Source organism: Meleagris gallopavo, chromosome 3, assembly GCF_905368555.1.
Source record: "Meleagris gallopavo chromosome 3, MGAL_WU_HG_1.1, whole genome shotgun sequence".
NCBI classification, from domain to species: domain Eukaryota; kingdom Metazoa; phylum Chordata; class Aves; order Galliformes; family Phasianidae; genus Meleagris; species Meleagris gallopavo.
Genome location: NC_139406.1, coordinates 91,481,691 through 91,501,952, shown reverse-complemented (window position 1 = coordinate 91,501,952; position 20,262 = coordinate 91,481,691). Strand labels below are relative to the sequence as shown.

General features: G+C 38.5%; 1 protein-coding gene across 7 annotated transcripts in view; it reads left to right on the top strand.

The window, feature by feature from the left end:
- The window catches only part of TSNARE1 (t-SNARE domain containing 1), a 469,319-nt gene that overhangs the window by 391,243 nt on the left and 57,814 nt on the right, over window positions 1-20,262 (top strand). For all 7 annotated transcript variants that reach the window (XM_085221765.1, XM_085221753.1, XM_085221755.1 and 4 more), the window contains one exon: window positions 19,190-19,305. In XM_085221765.1, the coding sequence (XP_085077891.1) occupies window positions 19,190-19,285 (96 nt within the window). In that variant the 3' untranslated portion in view covers window positions 19,286-19,305. The remainder of the gene's footprint in view (window positions 1-19,189; window positions 19,306-20,262) is intronic.

Below are 20,262 nucleotides of genomic sequence, written 5' to 3'. Positions count from 1 at the left end.
TTCATATGTACGAATTTCCAGTTTCCTTTGGTTTCCAGATATTTAGTAGAAGTATGCAAGTAAGCTGAAAGCATCTTAAATACATGGTCTTCATCACGTCAGGTCCATCAGTTCAGCACTGTAGTATTAAACTTTGCATCACATTGCCTTTACACATCCTCTCCTTGCATGATGAGTATGTTTGGTGAGACAGTATTGAACTAGAAAATATAATTTCTCCTCTTTATGGAATTTTACAAGTTAAAACCCAAAGCTGCAATGAAACTGGGAGCCCCTCTCTATAAGAAGGACACTGAGTCTCTGAAGTGTGTCCAGAGAAGAGCAATGAAGTATGAGGGGATTGGAACACAAGTCTTATGGAGAACAGCTGATGGAACTGGGCTTGTTTAGTCTGGAGACGAGGAGGCTCAGAGGAAACCTTATGGCACTCTGTAATTCCCTGGAAGGAGGTTCTAGGGAGGTGGGAGTCAGTCTCCCAAGTAATAGAGAGGGAATGACCTCAGTTGTGCCAGGGGAGGTTCAGGTTGGATACTAGGAAAAATTTCTTCTCAGAAAGTGGTAAGATAATGGCACAGGCTGCCCAGGGAGGTGATTGAGTCCCCTCCCTGGAGGTTTTCAAGAAAGCTGTAGATGTGACACTGGAGGACTTGATACAGTGGGCATGATGCTGATGGGTTGACAGTTGAACTAGGAGATCTTAGAGGTCTTTTCCGACCTTAATGATTCTGTGATTCCATGAAAACTGCAAGGCTGAATACTGATTTGCTAGGAAATCCCAAAACGTGGCTCTTAATCTCCACCTGCCAGATGATGATTAAATCCATTGCCATCCTCTCCCTCCAGGCTACCCCTCACCTTCCAAGGAAAGGGCTCAGCATCTGCCAGATTTCAATACTGCAACTCTATGTAGCAAAACTATGTATACACGCTGGGGAAATAGACAGTGGTATGTATTTGCATTTGTCCTGGTATCAGACCTCTGACATAACCTTTCACTGGGATGACTGTCATTTGTCACAGTGCACTCCTGAATTCGATACTGCTTTGTTGTTTTTAGGTCTTGACTCATCTTAGACAAAATCCAGTTAAGAACAGTACCAGCATCTTTGTTGGTTGTCCTAGTAAGATGAAAGGTTGAATAGGCTCAGAATATTTTTTGGCCAACACGTAAATCTGCAATCCCAAGTTGAAATACTATTTATATAGCATTTGTTAAAATACTATATTGCATTTTCTTTTCCTTCTGGAAGACATGAATTTTCTGGAGCCTTCACATCTGTCTCCTAACCCAGGACTTCTGTTCTCTTCAAAAAATAGTCTGGTGACTGAAATTTTCCACTGCAAAGAAAACTAAAGGAAAAGATAAAGAGCTCTATAAAAAAGGAAAACCATTTTTTTAAAAAAAACATACACTTTCTTCTTTTTCACCAGCACACCCACATGTTCATTTCTTGATTCACAGCAGTTGTAAGACAACAATCAAGAGACCTACACCCAGGCCCAGCTAATGAGACGAACAGAAGAACTCATTACAGAAAAACGATAATTCCTTCAGTTTCATCACCTTGAGCACATCAGACTGATGTGTCTAAAAAGGCTACAACTATAGCAGGGTTTACAGGCTAAGCAAGTAGGGTGTGAATTTGAGTAGAGCTCCAAAGCTATTCCTGCTCATCTCAGAAAACACAAAATGCAAAATCCCTACCCAGCTCTCCTTCTTATGAGCTGTTGTTCCAGCAGAAGCATAGAAAGAACAGCCTAATTCTGTCTTTTCAAGACAAAGTAACACCTAGGTACTAGCAATTCATAAATCTGATACATTCACATTTTCTTAAAGAATAAGCCACATCAGCTAGTATTTCTACTAAGCATCCAAGGAGAAGCACCTTGATATTTTTCTGCAATTTTCTACATCAAGTATCTAAGGACTTTGTGATCTGTTATTAATGATTATGTGCTGTGAGGGATTAAGCTACAAGTGCAGACAATTATAAAAACAAATATTCCACTGTCATGCTGTTACCTGTGTGAAACAAACAAATAATGAAAAATCTCCCCCTTACACCCCCAAACTGTTAATAAAACTTCGGCTCAATTAAACAGGTGGAGAAAAGATATGGTTTTTGTTGCTGTTGTAGTTTTTTTTCTCTTGGAAAAACCATCTGCGTTTCTTTCCAAGATGAAAAAGTAACAACATTCACCTGCCTGCCATATGGACCATATCTGAGCCTTATTTAAACAAAAAATGAAAACGGTTCCAAGATCTTTGCATGAAAACAATGAGAGGAAATAAAACAAAATCTGGCAAGGAACAAGGTGTATGGATTATTGCCCAGAATGGCACTGGAGTTAGAGCTCAAACTTCATTAGATATTCCTTTTTTCTACTTCTTGGCTCCAATGAAAGTTCCAAGATGGCAACCCCACCATTGACATGGTCTTTAAGCTCCTTGAAGCATGGGAGACCAAATGTTAGAAGGCAGTTGAAAGCCAAGAGTGGTCCAAAATTTTATGACCCGTTGAGCATGTTTTACATTCACCCACCATAAGCTTTGCTCTGGCATTGATGGAAGAGAATCCTACAGTTCACGTGATATATGCAATTTAACTAGCCTATTGGCTTAGTCTTTTCCTCATATTTTAAAAATATATTTACTAACTTAAGAGTTTCCAAAGGATGCTGGAGTGGGACCCTGGAGAAGTAAATCCTTAGCTGAAAAATAAAGCCTGTAGTGCAGAAACTGTGGCCTGCAAAGTCAATTTTTGCTTCCATTTTCATTTTATTTCTTATTATCATTATTTATTACGTCTGGAGATGGGAGGGTAGTCCAATATTCATGGTCAGTTAAGCCTTTGGCCTCCTTACTGCTAAAATTGTGTAACAGCTTTGTCTAATAAACATCTGACTCGCTCTGGGGTACTTCAGTTTTGGCTATTTTCCTTGTTTTCTGACCAAACCTTTTAGATAAAGTTTATGACACTTCGATCATTTAGCATCACTTGCGTATGTTCTTCTGGTGTTCCGAACAGAAATCAATGGCGCAGAACCAGTGACAATGAAAACATTTCACAGTTTTGATCTAATGTCTTTTACAGCTCTTTGTCTGCTTGATTAAGAAGCAAAAGACGTGACTTAATTTTTCTGCTTTGTGACATATTTCCTGGTTACAGAATTTATCCTTGAATGAATCCAGAAGGGGACCTTTGTGTTACAAAACTTTGTATTGTAGTGCCCACACATAAAAAGATTTTCATGCAGAAATTGTTTTATAGTAGTGTATGAAGCAAAATCTTCAGAAAATTCCAGTATTAGCTGAATGGCACTGGAAATCTTCACAGTACTAAATCTTCATCAGTTCCAAAAATAAACAAAAAAAACAACACACTAGAACTAAGACAACAGTTTTGCAGTGTCTCAAAGAGGTGTTATAAGAGCCATAAAGTCTCTGAAACTGTCATGCACTGCGATGCTGGAAATACTTTGGCCAGATATAGATCTTACCCTAACAGGAGAGTGAAAAATAAATTATTCTATCATGTCTCAGCCTACTACAGGCTCTTCCATAAACCTGTAACCTACTGAGCCTTCTGGTGGGGCAGCAGCTTTCATGGGTAATAGGTTATTGCATTTCCCTGTAGCACAAAAGCATTCTCTGAGATCCTTGGACTGAAGTTATTCTGTGAGCAGGAGAATGAATAACATCTTGCTTGATGTCAGCAGTGCCACCCTTATTTCTCTTTTCCTAACCTGGCTTCCCTTTGCTTGTACTGGAAAAAACATGTTGTTTCTAGAAGCCATACTATTTGTGAACAGGTTTGCAGTTTTACCAGCTGACTGCTGCCGAACCAAATGAGTGGATATCTTCTCTTCAAGGCATCAGTAGGAACATGACTATGTTAAGGGCTTCTGTTCCTCTCTCAAATATGATTAAATATGTGGAATTTTGGAACTCTTGGGAGCAAGGAAAGAAGCTAACAAACAAAAAAACCATTTTCTTGTAAAATTACAGAGCTAATGACAGGGCACATCAATCCTATCTTAAGAGGATCTGGTTTGAAGGGAAAAAAAAAAACTTTAAAAACACGCAGATTCAGATTCAATTTTTATCTGTCAGAAATAATCACAGAGAAGATCAGAAAAGCACAGGATGTTTTTAATGTACATTTGTAGAGCAGTGTTTTGCCTATTTATTACAGCACGCCCTGGTTGTAGAACTCATCTATGCCCTGAATTTAATATAGCAACATTACAAAGCTTAGTGGGATCATGGATCAAATAAAAAACAACAACAAAAACAATTTACTGACATTCTCAGTTTCTTTTTAAATAACAGCCCCCTGCTACATGTCTGGACTCAATTTGAATCAAAGACACTGAACATAATAAAACTATTTGTTTAGTTCTTTTTGTCTATCGCTCAGATTAGGTTGGATTCCAGCAAGGATTCTTCTACTTTCTAATAGACCATGCTGTTCTGCATCTAAACCAAGAAAGGTGTTTGAAAAGTGAGAATTTCACAAGTAAATAAGACTAAAGAGGTAACCAGGTCTTGGCTATAAGAAGATAAAAAGTTGAAGATCAGGAGCTTAACATGTGTTGCTCGTTTGTATCTACAGTGCGTTTCTTCTCATCCACTTACAATAAAGGATGCTTCTGTCTTTTCAGGTTTCTCTCTTAAAGAAAAAAAATATATATGTCTTCAAATTGTGAATTTATGTTCCACTGTTTGAGTGGCGAATATTCCTGTCTTCTGTTCAGCATTTTGCTGAAAAACAGGGATCAAAATCATCACCCATTGAGTTCAATTTTCCCTTAGAAATTTGCTTCTGTTCACTCTGTCTTTCTAGAGCTGGCAGTTAAGCAAACATCATATTCCTTAAAAAAAATTTTCTCCATCTTGCTATCAAATTAGTGTTGCCATTTCTGATATAAATTTTGAGAACTCTGTAAAGAATATCCTAAAATTGTACTTTAATTTTAAATATCTATGTATATTTTCCCCCTTGGGAAATAATTATACAGTCTAATAGATCTTGATATTAAGGCTTTTTCTTTACTCAAATTTAAATTGCTTTTTATTTTTTTTCAGAAGCATAATGTATTCCTGTTACTCCTTATGGAACACTCAAAATTATTTTCATCTTACACTTTAATTTTTTTTTCTCCACTTTCCCACAACAGTTTTATCTTTTTTTTTTCTTCAAGTTATTAATACATAAAACTTGCCTTCATAAGTTCCTTGACATTTTTGCAGATATTCTGGCAACAGATTGAATAAATTATATTATCAGATGTTAACCAAAGTAATGGCCTATTATGAATGAAGAAAAGGAAATAACACTGGATCAAGCTTGGCATTTCAGTTCTTGCAATATATGAACTGTTGTGTTATCAAATCTTTTGCCACTGTAGCAATAGCCAAACAATAATTGTGTGCCTGAAGGCTGCAGTAGAACATGCATCTCCTTCTGACCTTTTGTAGCATTATTTCAATAGGAATGGCTGCTTCATTCTGCAACCCACTCTTTTTCTCTCTGCACACATGCAAGAGTCAGTGAATATCTCTGTCAACACTTCATGGTAGCAAATTTTGGGTCTCAAGATGCAGTGGGGGTAGAATAATCCCTGGGAAGGAAACCAGCCTTGCTGTTCAGTAGGCCTACAGCAATCACCACTTTTTCAAGCATCACCACACCATCAGCTGTCAGCACATGCCATCCAATAAAGTCATCCACGATTAATTATTCTTAAATGACAGCAGCATATTGAAACAAGCTGATAGCTGCTGACAGTGGAAATCCAATTAACCTGAATTACTATCTTGATTGTGGCTCAATTAATGTCAGCTGTGCCACATCAGAAGTGAAGGCTTGGCTAATATAATTGTTTAATTAATTTACTGCAGAGAATAGTTGATGTGGGGCTGCTCTTATGCTGACTTCTTTTCTTGTTGTTTTTTTGTTTTGTTTTGCTTTTTTTGTGGGTTTTTTGTTGTTGTTGTTTGTTTTTTTTTTTTGCTTCTTCTCCTGAAAGAAACAGAAAGAGGAAGCAGATTGCTGTCTACAGCTTTTTGCTAAAGTGGATAAATGAAATTCTGTCTTTAAATGAGGTTTGAAAGATCATAGAGGGAATAGCAGAGCAGTTAAACTTCTGTTAAGAATATGTTATTGCCCATTGCTTTAGTGAGTTTTCCTGTGCCCTGTAGCTGAGAAGTAAGGGGGGTGATGAGGACTTCTCTTTGATGCGTTCAAACTCTGAAACATGATGTTGCTATTACAAATGATTTCTCTGCCTTTTAAAGTACGTGTAGCAAACAACAGGAAGTCTGATAATGAGAGATGAATTTATCTTCAGAAATAATAAGTTGAGTCAGAGGTGACTGGAAGTTTTGTTGTTCGTGGTGTAGTATCTGCCTGGTGTCTTGAGATTGTATTCTCACAATGCTTGTGCAAAGGCAGACTTTAATGGGAAATAATTAGAGTAAGAAGAAGAAATGAGCTATGAGCAATTTTAGGAATGACTCACTAAAGAAAAGGGTCTGCTGGTGGTTCTTCCAGTTGCAGCACATTACAGTGGCTATTACAGTCTTTGCCATATCCATTTAAATTCATTTAGTTTTCTGCTGGTCAGCTTTCATCAACCGTAACACATTTAAGAGAAACATCGTCCTTCAATTCATAAATAGCAACACAAGAAACAGAATTGCCACAAAACAATTGTAGGCCTAAGGATGACACTGAACCATTAACTAATGTGTTGGAGTCTGTGAAGTAGATCAAGAGAAAACTTTCCTTCATCTGTGCCAGAAACTTAAAAATACTCTTAAAAAAATACAGGCAGACTCAGACTGATCACCAAATAAGAGGATTAGAGTGAAAAAAGGAGCTCTAATGACTTAAAGGAGCTAGCATTAGAAAGCTGAACACAATGAATTAATATGTTAAGCATTCAGGCTTTGACATGCAGAAAGGGGAAAAAACACATGCAGCCATACCACATAGCTATATAAGTATATATTTTTTATTTCCATGGGGAACTCAACTATTTAAGCTCTTGTCATAGATACCAGAGAGGAAAGGAGCAGAGAGTTAAAAGCTTTGATCAACAGTGTGGAGAAAAAAAAAAGAAAAAAGAAAAAAGCTGGGGTGCTTAACAATTTCAGAGATTCTCTTCATATATCCAGCGTGTTCAAAAATATCTGGTTTCATAAGTGCCAACCTCAAAAAATTCCATAAGTGAGGACTTCTCTGGAGATTTCTGCCTTTGAATTGTTCTCCAAATACCACCAGCACATAATCTCCCATGGAGGTTTCAGCTGAGGTGAAAGTTCTCAGAACTACTTTGGAAACTTTCTCAGAGCTTCAGACCAGTCATTCAGTTCAGTTTTCAGGATTATGGTTTCTGAGGATTTACAGATAAGCCTTCCCTGAAAACTGATTAATATCCTCATCTCCTCAGCAGCCTAGTACATCTGCCTGGAGTAATATTGACAATAATATGTCACAATAAACAACTAAAAAAAAAAAAGTTTCGAAATTAACATGGTACAGTAGTTTATTATTTTTTGTCTTAAGATCATTGAATCATATAGTCATCGAATGGCTTGGTTTGGAAGGGATTTTGGAGGTCATCTAGTTCCAACCCCCCTTCCACAGGCAGGGCTGCCAACCACTAAATCAGGCACTAGATCAGGTTGCCCAGGGCCGCATCCATCCTGGCCTTGAACCATTGATCCATTTCCAAGGACAGGGCATCCACAGCTTCTCTGGACAACCTATTCTACTCTCATGGTGAAGATATTTTTCCCTGACATCTAATCGAAATTGCCCCTGTTTTAGTTTAAAACCATTCCTCCTTGTCCTACCATTACTGCTCATGTAAAAAGTTGATGACCCTTCTGCTTACAACATGATGTATTAATGAAGTTTCTTTGTCATAGCTAAAAATTAGTTATTAGTTTTTGTGACATGTTCTCTCCCTATTTCTACCATGCTAGAGAATCACATCTCTCTGTTGTCTTGCTCAACAGATGAAGTGTTGTAGGTATTTTTCCTTTACACAGCATAAATGGCTTGAATAAATGTGCTTTCTACTGCAAATCTTGCAGCTCCTAATCTGCACCATGACAGAAATCGTATGCGACTATAAAAAGATAAATGTATTTAATAAGTTTTGTTGCTTTCTGCACCCTTCCAATTTTGCAATGAGATACAACTGAGAGACAGAAGCTATTTTCTCATTTGCCAGTAAAAACTCCTATTTTCGTGTAATTCTTAATTTTGCAGATTGTCTTCTTGTTGCTGATAGTAGTGGATGTGGTCTGTAGGAATGACCACTGGGACCTCACTTTGTGCTGTTCACAGAGCTCCACTGTCTTGCCCATCACAGCTAAACTGTTACCACATGCTTTGCACAACCAGACCTCTGCATTGGCAGCACTGATTGGGTCATGCCTAGACCTGGGGTTCAGTCAGCAGGGCCTGTCTCCAAGCTGATTTATGAAGCAATGCTATTAATCAGATATTTGTAACATACTGATCTCTTTTATTCAGAATCCCTTGCAAACTGTAAATACGCGAGGATATTGACGTAAATGCAGGAAACACACAGTTTTAGTGGCAGTGAATTTTGCAACATGCTTCTCAATACTAATTTCTTGCAGAAACAATAGAAGCCATGGTCCTGTAATCATTTTCAGCCCTTAAATCAGACACTGTTCAACTTAGTTTGCTAGCTTAGTTCTGAGTAGAATTCAGTTTAGAGTCATAGAATCATGGAATGGCTTGGGTTGGAAAGGACCTCAAGGATCATCAAGCTCCAACCCCCCACCACAGGCAGGGCCACCAACCTCCACATTTAGTACTAGACCAGGCTGCCCAGGGCCCCATCCAACCTGGCCTTTAACACCTCCAGGGACGGGGTATCCACAGTCTCTCTGGGCATCCTGTTCCAGGACCTCACCACTCTGACTTCGCCTGCATCTCCATCTATTAGGATAAAGATTAGAAAACCGCAGGAGAATTATTCCCACACAACGTTTTCCTGGACTTTCTGATTACATTTAGAGACAGAAGTTTGGTATCAACTCAAGCTTTTTGTTGTTGCATTTGTGCATTTAATTCGGTAACAAAATTAAAGTTCATAGGCTAATGTGAAAATGACAAAAAAAACAAGAGGTAAAAAAATGCGATTTAGACTCTGAAGAGATTGTTTAGATTTAAACACTTTAAATCTTGAATTTTGATTGCCTAAGCAATTCTAAGGAGTATCAATTAAAAGAGGGGAGATTTAGTTTAGATGTTTCGAAGAAATTCTTTACTCAGAGGGTGGTGAGGTGCTGGCACACCTTGCACAGAGACACTGTGGATTCCCCAGTGTTCAAGGTGGCCAAGGTGAACAAGGAGGTGTTCAAGGCCAGGTTGGATGGGATTCTGGGCAGCCTGATCTGGTGGGTGGCAGTAATGTCCATGGCAGGGGGATTAGAACGAGATGATCTTAAGGTCCCTTCCAACTCAAGTCATTCTGTGATCATTCAGCTTCGCATTTAGTTCTGTCCTACCCAATACATTAACATGGAAACACTGTTATTCGTAGCTTCACTGGTGTTACACTAGATGTGATGCTCTCCTCTTATGTCAGAAATTAGTGGAAAGTAGAAATACCCTTTCATCCTTTACTGATATTATTTTGGCAAATTTTTAAGACTTTCCACTTGTCTTGCAAGGATCTATTTTGAATAAGTGAAGACCCATATATTGGTACTTACGGGTTAAGAAGCTGTAAAATAGCTTTTAATCTGCTTGTATGTACACACACACACACATATATATATGTGTGTGTGTGTGTATGCCACATTAGGCAAAATGTGGAGGTGTGCATTCCCTGAATTTGTAGCACACCATTTATCACTTTCTCCGAGATTTTCATGCCTGATCTCAGTTTAATTTACTCACCACTACTTAGCACTTTGCTCTCACCATGCCTCAATACTGCAGAGGAGCAGCAGTGACATGGTTAATGCTTGCAAACCAGTGAAAAATAGCATTCCTGCAAGGAGAATCACAGAATTGTAGGGGCTGGAAAGGATCTCCAGAGGTCATCGAATCCAACCCCCCTGCAAAGCAGGCCCCCTACAGCAGGTTGCACAGGTAGGCCTAGGTGAAAAATATCAGTCTTATGCTTTAACAGCCTTGGTTGCCAAACCTGGTGATTCTCCTCAAGTTTTTTTAAGGATAATTCTCTTACTCTTGTTATTGAAACATATTTTTTTCCAACTTCAATACCAAAACCAATCTAGTTATCACGTTTAGATATATATTTAAAGTTCAATGCAGCAGATGTCAGCTGTGTTCTGCAAAACTCTAAATTAATGTATGATAGTTTGTCTACACTTCCTGATATGCTAATGGTGGTAAGAGTGATAGCATTAGGATAGGAGTGATGCTAGTGATGGTCCAGAGATTGTGGTGAGCAAAGTTTGTAAGATGCAATGTCCTGTCTTAGATAAACCAATACAGTAAGGAGAAAACAGATAGAAATTAGCAAGTAACAAGTCTTCTCTGCTTTTTGTTTTGTTTGTTTTTCCATCATTTCAACTTGCCCAGTGAAAATACAAATACAGCATACTGCCTAATATAGTTCTATGACATTTCCACTTGGGAGATTATCAGCTCCTAGCACTGACTTTCTGAGGAGCTAATGGCACTGGAAACTGGAAGCTCCGCAAATTGGTTTTACTTATGTTTCTTAGCACTGGGGGGAGCTTTTTGATAGATCACTCACAGTAGTGTACTGACTGCTGTTTGTATGTACAGAACTAGAGCAGGTTCTTCTGTAAAGCCTAAACACTTAACACTGAGGGTAATTTGTCTTAATTACAGCTGAGACTTGAAGTCAGGTCTAACTGTGCTTTGAAATCAGAAAATCATTTATTTCAGTCCCAACATGAAAAAACACAAGAATTATGTGTTCTGCTATTTTTCCCTTGCCCCCAAAAGTGCCTTTGTTTATTTTGTCTGATGCTTGAATTTGAGGCTAGTTTGAAGATCCCTTCTGGCTTCTGACTGTTGCTCGATCCGTAACTCTGCATTTTATTTTTATTAGACTTCTCAAATAAAAATGTTTTCAATAGCAATATGAAAGAAATTATTAATTTTCTTGAAGCAGAACCTCATAAGGATGCGCTGAAATTCTTCCATTAACATCAACGAATGTGGAGCAGATTATAACCTTTGTTTGGCTCTGGTGCTTACAAGTCAGTGCGAAGTTTGATCTAGTTGTTATTGACATGTAGAGCTAACCTGGGGGACCTTGCACTGTTACACTGGAGAATAAACTGAATCTCTCCTCAGTTGGTTCCACAGTTGAGCACTGGCTGACATAACCCTCTCACAGACACACTGATGACTTACAGACTAGAGTGGAAACAGGTTGAGCTACAGAGCTCCACGTATAGAGACCAGCAGCACTGTGACCCAAACGTTGCCATTCCCAACCCTGCCAACCAGTTCTTTCACACGTTTTTAGGTTTGAATTGTTGGGGAATTTCAGTTCTCTCTGTCTGCCTGTGTGGAGCTGCTACGAATCTTATTGAATTTTTTGCAAAACTTAAAGAGAATATTTTGTTTTGGGATAAATGAGGGCTATCTGGTGTTTCGGCTGCACATGATAGTCATTACCTGCTTTCAACTGCTGGCTAGATTTGCTGCATAGAATTAAAACAACTGCCAAAGGTAGATGGCTTCATTCCAGTACTGGAGAAAAAAAAAATTAATCCTCTTTACAGTGAATTTGTAAATCACATTGAAGGCCTGCTGCCTTGAAAGACATGCTGGAAATATAAACCATTATCATGCGTTATTATAAATGATGTTTCAAGCATTAGGAAAAAAAAACAAAAAAACACAAGTATGTTAAGGGAATATGAAGATTGATAATTCAAGCATTTAGAAGTTAGAAAATGCAGCACTTAAATCAGTGCATACGGTCTCACCACCAGCCCCTTTCTGCTTTTAGGCAGATCAGCACAGAAAATGGTACTCTTATCCTTACAGGGGAGTGTGGCATATGGTGAAAATTACCTCAGATTTTGAAGTAGGTATGAATGCACATGAACTAGGATCTCGGAGAAGCCTTACATTTCCCAAGCAGAGCCAAATTTCTTAGGAACAACAAAAAGTGCACCCTCAAGGACTGGACAAACTCCATTTTCCATGTTCTTTCTTCTACTCCCCATCCTGCTCTGAAGCATGGAGACACTAAAGAAAATGTTTGTTTTATCTTTGTCAGCGTGGGATACTTTGACATTTTTCTGTAGTTTTCATCTTTGAATTGGCTGCATTTAAATGAAATGTATACATCAGCTTGAGATTGATTTTAGGCATGGAAAATGTCATCCTGAATGGTTATCACTGGCTAAATAGCAAAGTGGCAGAAAACACAATCTTGCCATAGGAAACGTGGAGGAATCATGCCTATAGATGGCAGGTGAAATAAAGGTAAATGAGTAAGAGGTGGATCCCAAAGAAATTTGGAATGGCAAGGCTATGCAGAATTAGTGCCAAATTTCAAATATGTAGACATTGAGTCACAAGGAAAAGTTTGAAATTGATCCAAATGATGTGGCAGTCAAGGTACAAGACCAATGTGACAAAGCAAAGTGATATTCTCTTGCTGGCATGGGCTCGCCTTTTTCTGTTGCTATCAAATCTTGTAGGTTTTATTCATATGCAACTTGACTGCTTTGTACTCATTTAAATATACAAAAAATGCTTAATAATATTACTGGTCTTTTCTTGCCTGTCTGCAGAAGCAATGTTATTTAATAGCAAATTCATTGTTACTCTATAAGGAAGCTTTACCATAAAGGTCACCAAATCTGGTCAGTGCATTTTAATTTTTACACACATTAAAGGTCACACTCCTCACTTCTGTTGCAATAACACATTCTGTTTACTATCTTATCAGAGATGATTGTGTATTACTTAGCTGAGGGATTTTGTCAGCGTAAATAGAATATAAAAACAAAACAATGATGAAGACAATGTGAGAGTGTATGAGGAATTTTTCCCTCTTTATGTTTGCATTATACTTCAAGGTAAACATACATCTCTGATCTGATTTTCTGCTGCATTACTCCAGTATTTCCTTTTACTCTCCCATGAGAGGTCCAGCGTTCAGCAGAGTTCCTGCTGGTGTATATTGGAGTGACAATAGTTTCAGATTTATAATATCATCTCTGTATAAATGTGCCCAAATGTTATTAAGGACCTGGGCTCCCAATCTAGCAGACCACAAATTAGCTTTCAAAATGTATATTAAGGGCACAGACAAATGCTTTAGTGCAGTACCAAATGACCTCTGAGGGCAGGGTGAAAGAAATTGTATGAACCTCTTTAATGTCTCAAAACTCTATGCAGAGATTTGCATGAGAAGTGTCCCATTTTATGTCAAACAGATTCGTTAATCTGAAAAGAGACAGTACTTGAAAATTAATCAAGATGAATTTTCATTGCCTGATAGAGACCATTAAAAAGACCTACCCCAACAATTGAAGATTGTTATTATGCAGATCTTTTTTGTTTTGGTTGGTTGGCTGGTTGGTTGGTTGGTTTTTAATCCCTCTCACCAAGATGAGTTTGCAGGAGATAGATCTCTGTAACAGACATATTTCATTGCATGATCCGTGGAATTGTACTTCCAGAAGTTCTTGTCATCCTTGTTCTGTTGGAAGATGCTTCATTATTTATGCACTATTTAAAAAGCACTCCTCAGGATAGCCTTACTGAGTCCTTTTACGCTGAGTACAGGATGGCTTTTTGCTCACTTACCATAATAACCTTAGAAATGAAGAATGAAAGGTAGAACTTTCCCACAAGTCAGATTCTTGCCCACGCAACCTAGCTGAAAAGCCTGGGGCGTGTCAATACTTTTACTATTTTTCATTGACGGAGGGAGGGAGGCATGATGTTGGGTTAACTGTCTTAGAATTATAGAATCACCGAATCACCAAGGTTGGAAAAGATCAAGATCATCTAGTCCACCCGTCTGTGTATCGCCACTAGTTCTCACTAAACCATGTGCCTCAACATAACATTTAAATGTTTCTTGAACATCTCCAGGATCAGTGACTCCACCACCTCCCTGGGCAGCCCATTCCAGTGCCTGACCACTCTTTCAGAGAAGTAGTATTTCCTAATGTCCAATATGAATCTCCCCTGGCACAACTCGAGGCCATTCCTTCTCATCCCTGTCCTCACCTGAAGCCAGTGAACAGGGAGGGACATAATAGGGAGGTGATATTTGCAAGATTAGTTTGGCTAGTGATGGTAATCCACCCATCGCTTTTGCCCTGCAGATGACCTAGAAAGTGCCACAACCATGGAGCTGTAGGAGCAGCCTCCTCTCAGCCTGCTCTGTTCTGGGCTGCACCCAGCAAGGGGCACTCAGCCCCTCCTCACACACCTTGCTCTCCAGACCCTTCCCCATCATGTCTATAAATATCTAAGGTGCAGGAGGCAAAGGGATGAGGCCAGACTCTTTTCAGCGGTGTGTGATGACAGGACAAGAGGAAATGGCCACAGACTGAAGCATAGTACAAAGGTATCTAAGAACTTCTTCATAGTAAGGGTGACAGAGCACTGGAACAGGCTGCCTGGAGAGGTTGTGGAGTCTCCCCTCGACACATTTAAGACCTGCCAAGACACCTACTTGTGCAACCTGGTGTAGGGAACCTACTTTGGCAGGGCAGTTGGACTAGGTGATCTCTAGAGGTTCCCTACAATTCTGTGATTCTGTGATCATTATATCCCTTCTTTGGACACGCTCTAATAGCTTTATGTCCTTCTTATATTTGTTTTCTTTACGAAGGCCAGTTGGGAATTCTCTGCCTACCTGAATTGCAGTGTATGGTGGAAGCAATCCACAGATGGCAGAGAACCACAATGCTGCTTTTCCATATCTGAATCATACAGGAAAAGCAGTTTTGGACCACTCTCCTCTTACTTATGCTTTGCTCTTGCCAGCATTTGATTCTCTAGCAAAGACTTTTTCTTTTTTTCTTTTTTTTTCTTTTTTTTCTCCTTGCAAATGCATTTACTTAGGAATTTCCAAAACGAATGTTGTTTTTCTGAGCCTAGAGCAGTATTGGGCTTTAATAGTTGTTAATGATTTAACTGTCTGTTGTGACATAATTAGAATGTCTCTTAACATTTCACCCCCAAGAAAGAAATACCTTCCAGGCTGAAGAACATGACCTACAGCTTCTTTTATGAAATGGTGATGGAAAGATTTCTTCCAGGCTCAGTCACATCCACTTCTCCTGTCAATATAAAGCACTCCTCAGCTGTGTCCCTAAATAGCCTTGCTCATTCCTTCTCTGCTTTTCACTCCTCACTATTTCACATGTGTGTTTAAAGAGTTTTCGTCGAGACTAAAATATATCTTTACTAATAACGTGTTGCTAAAAAGCTCTGAGAGCTTAGCAGAATAACTTGTAGAGAGCCATTACTTCTTACTGCACGATTTGGGCTGCTCCTATTTTTGATGGTGGTTTTTTTTTTTTTTTTTTTTGTCCCACACTATATTCTTTTCATCTTGGGCAAATGTTTACAAGGAAAATAGATTAGCTCAAATTTAATCAACAAGTTCCTTGTGTTATGGGAAATGGTCTTAAAACAGATTGGGACAGAGATGTAATACCAGAGCAATGCAACAGCACACCATTCGGGGTTAAGGATAAACTGATATAATTAAAATAAAATCAGACAAGACTGCTTATATTTTTTTGTCATACGTCTTCTACAAGAAAATTATTCTTTCTAGTTGCTTTAAACTTGCCCAAAATTTGGCCTGGAATTTTGTGAGTCAGATTTTCTATATCTCTTATATTTGGAGGTATAGATACATATTTTAATTAATAGTTAAAGGTAGTCAGTGTTTTCCAAAATGGAGTTTTGGAAAATATGTTTCCCTAGGAGAAACATATTTTAGGAGCTTTTGTTATATTCTTGTGCAGCATATATGTGGATAGAGCTTTACAATTTAACAGAAAAAGAATGGATAAAGGAGACATGCTTTTTTTGCCATCTTTATGAGAATTTGGCAAAAAAAAACCTTTAAGTCTATGGAAAATAAATAAATAAATAAATAAATTCTCTCAATTTTCTTTAATACTTCTTGGAAGCTGAGAGGGGGAGAAGCACTCTCAAGATTCAGTTTGTACCAAGAGTATACCTCAGCTGTCAGTACCTGTGCTGTGTTACTGTTTCGTAGGCATGCCATTACTTCAGTATGTGTTCCTTGACAGAAGAAGAGGCTTGGCAGAATTATCATAATTATCATACAGTTGGTCCTGCTGTGGGTGTGGGTTGCACTGGGCTATGGGAACTGAGAGGAGGTCAAATGCCTGTAAGGCTTCCTGTGCAGAGCCCAGAAAAGTCAAGGAAAATAAGCATAACATTAATGTGGACAATGTAAAAGAAGGATCTCCAGCAGCTGAGGGGAGAAAGGACTTGAAAAAGATGAGTGAAATCAACTGAAGACTAGTTGGAGGCATGGGAAATGTTATAAAAAAGCAGAGTTCCCTGAAATAAATGAATCATTTTGCAGGATCTTGCCCTTGGGAGACATGATCCTGTTGCAGATTTGGAAATGGTTTATCATGTGGATTAACCCTGATTCAAGAAACTACATCATGCTTTTATTATTATTATTATTTTATTTTTTTTTTTTTACTATTTGGGGAATTTGAACTTTCCAGAGATAAGCCAAGCTACCAGCTATGGTTTCTGTCTCCACTTCTTTACCTTAAAGTGAACCCATTACCACATTGATGTTTGGAATGGAAGATACTCTTTAAATGGTCCTATTGTCTTAAAACTTCCATAGAAATATTAGGACCTTGGTGTTAAGTGAAAGGTTTAAAGTTTTTTCTGGTCTCATGTGAGAATGGCTTTGATGGAGGTACTAAGAATATCTATAAGTAAAATATATGTAAGTATAGTATGTGCATAGTGCAATAATTACCCATTTACTGAGCAAGCTAGAGATCCTGCTGGGGAAAAATATTTTTTCATTAATTGTACATGCATACCTGGGAAAACTAAATCATAGCATATGCAAGTTGTTTAGTCCTTAAATTTCTGATGGTGATGTGTTTTCAATGTGCCATGATGTCTTGGGGCTATTAAGAGTCACAGGACTGCATTATTTGTTTCCCAACTTCTCTCTACAATGACAAGACATTGTTTATAATCTCAGTTTAGCAGTCACTCTCTGTTAACCTCAACTGGGGATAATTACCAGAGTTTGCTGTGTTTACTATTATAATGTATGCTGTTTATTATTGTGTATTCCTCAAGGTCCCTATACTGTGGTCTGTAGATCCTATCTGGTGATCAGAACAATTTGCCCTACCGGCTACGTGCTAATGTCTTTCTTCACTAATTAGGGCACTGAAAAGCTTGCAAGAGCTATGCCATCAATCTAAGGCTGTAGACTTCCTACTAGCTCCCAAAGGATACCTACAAGCAAGTGTTGCATCCATCACCTCACCAACATACAGGATTGTCCTCTTCACAAGACAGGGCTGGTTAAGTGCATGGGGGCTATAAAAAGGACAGTGTTACTGAATCTCACAAGAGATGTAAACAGAATAGGAATCATTATCCTGACTTGCCAGTCAGGGCAAGGTCATAAAATATTAACCTAAATATCAGAATACAGGCTTGGCCCTTTCTCTCTTACCCTCCAATGAGTCTGTCTATGGTTGAGTGTGATGGTTGCTTTACACTCTTTAAAAAAAATAAATAAATCTATGTAAGGCAAAAATAACAGTGAATTTAAATTTGCAGTGATAGAGCAAAGTAAAGGAACCTCTCTGCAAAGGGTCTGAAATAAAAGCCACCATACAGTCTTTGAAATTCTCATTAGGAATATTAGACCGCTGCTGGATGCTAAATTACTTAATGACCTATTAGCATCCTTTGCTGACAGAGCAAAGGCTCTGGCATCGTTGAAGTGAACAAGGACATCTAGATGTTTTAAGGTAGTCTTCAGTTTTTAGCAGAGATTTCCTGGTTTGCTTTGGAATTAACTGAAGTTAAAAGAGGATTCTGTAGGAAAACTATTGTCTCATGCATTCAGCTTTCAGAATGCATCCCGTTATCCTTCCAGAAATGAAGGCTGCAAGCATATAAGAAACATCATTTAATGGGTGAAAAAATTAATTAGAGAGGTAGCCATGATACAACCATTTACTTCCCCTAGGAGTCACTGTAAACTCATTTAAAGGTATGAGCAAAGGGTTGCCACTACGCAGAGTTTTTGGGGAAGGGGAAGAATGATTTCCTGCCTTGCATACCTGACAAAAAGATCCTCTTACTGAAAGCATCTAATTTTTTTTCCAAACAAAGAAAACATTTTGGTGTGAATAACTGAAAAGCAAATGGAGAACTAACGTGAACCACTGATTATCTGCTGTGGGTGTAGGGCAGTGTGGCATTTGTATTTCATAAAAAAAAATAATCTAGAAATCCACACTTTCATAAAAGTCACCAGTCCTGTTGGTGATTGATTCTAGAGGAGAGGATGGAATATGCATTACTGAGTTCCCTGGTGAAAGTGCTACTCCAGCTCTGCGTGGAAAAATGGATGGGCTCTGGGAGGGTTGCAAGTGAATGAAGTAGTGGGCTGTGGAGGAGTTCCCTGGCACTTCCAGGCACTTGTATAACAGGCCAAAACTTCTGTGGAACAAAATAGCTAGAGAAGTAGAGCTATATGGGTAATAGCAGTACAGAGAGCTGTAAACCATTTAACATACAATTTCAAACCACCGTTAGGTTCATTACACCACTTAGGGAAAGGTATGAAAAGTAGGTAATATCAATAATATCAACATAGTCTTCCAAATTAGATTGATGTTTTAGTTGGAAGATAGAGACCTCTGGATAAATGCAATTGTTTTATCTGGAAGGTGATTATATTTAAGGAGATTTCCCTTGAAAAGGGAGAAAAGAGGTCATTCAGAGGAATGGATCATTACGAACAAAGACACAAGTTCTCCATGTTGTTTCATGTTGTTTTGTTTCAGATAGTCTCACAGATGGAAAAATAGCAAAATTTCTTTGTGAATATACTCTCCATCTTCCTATTCAAATACCCATCCATTTATTTCTTTCTCTTCTTTCAGCTACGAGCCAGGAAGATGAAGTGCTGCCTCCTCTCTGCTGCTGTGGCCGTTCTGCTGTTCATCGTCGTAATCATTGCAGTCTCAGTCAAACATTGATCTGATGACTGTTTCCACAGGTAAAACCTTTAAAAATCTTATACTCTGTGAGACGATTGGGAGACAATTCAGGAACGTGTAAATGCTGAGAAAGATTTATCTTGGCTTTCAGGTTCAGGTTTGGCCTAGGAAAATTATTTCCTTTTGAGCTTGGAAATAGCATTCTTAGTGAATCCTTAAACATATACTGAGGTTCTGTTTCAAACTGAACAACTTTTTGTTGTTTTCTCTGCTGCTTCTGTTGTATTTCTTTTTTCATATAGACTTACGAAATACTAATGAATGAATTTTAAATCCACTAAATTAGAAGTGCTGAAAGGGTATTGAAGGCCACAGAATGACAAGCAAAGTAGGAAGGGGGATCCAGCATCCTACTGAGATGTTCCAGAGTGCATCCATAGAGATGTTGGAACCAAACCCTCTTGAGGGGTATGAAGATGCCTGAGTAGAGATAAAGCACAGACAAGAATAAAAAAGGGCTTAGAGTGGTTTTTGCTCTGGATCCACCCCTAAAAGAAGTGTTGAGCTATGATAGAGAGAAGGAGATGAAAGCTTTCCAAGACAGGTGATGCATAAAAGCAACTTCATCCCATATCTGAAGTATATTTTGTGAAGAAATATGCTTTAAGAGCATATTTTCCTTCTTCTTTTCCTCTTTCCTCTTTCAGTACCATAGGAAAATGACTCAGTTATTTTACCCATAATTTCTATCTGATAAAAAGCATTTCTAGTCGTCTTTTGAAGATTGGTCAGCCATTATTCACAGTGGTTATCATGTTTACAGAATCTCTACCACCTAGAGGGCTTTGGTCATCCAGGTCTATGTGTCTGCTGCCACTAGCAGGGTTTCTAACAGCTGAACCCAGAACCCAAGAATGGGAACTTCCTGCTGACTGCAATTAGGGCCCCTGAGGCAGAAAGCTATAAAGGATGAGGGCAACTTTTGGTTTCGCAACCTCCCATGTCCCAGCCTCTGT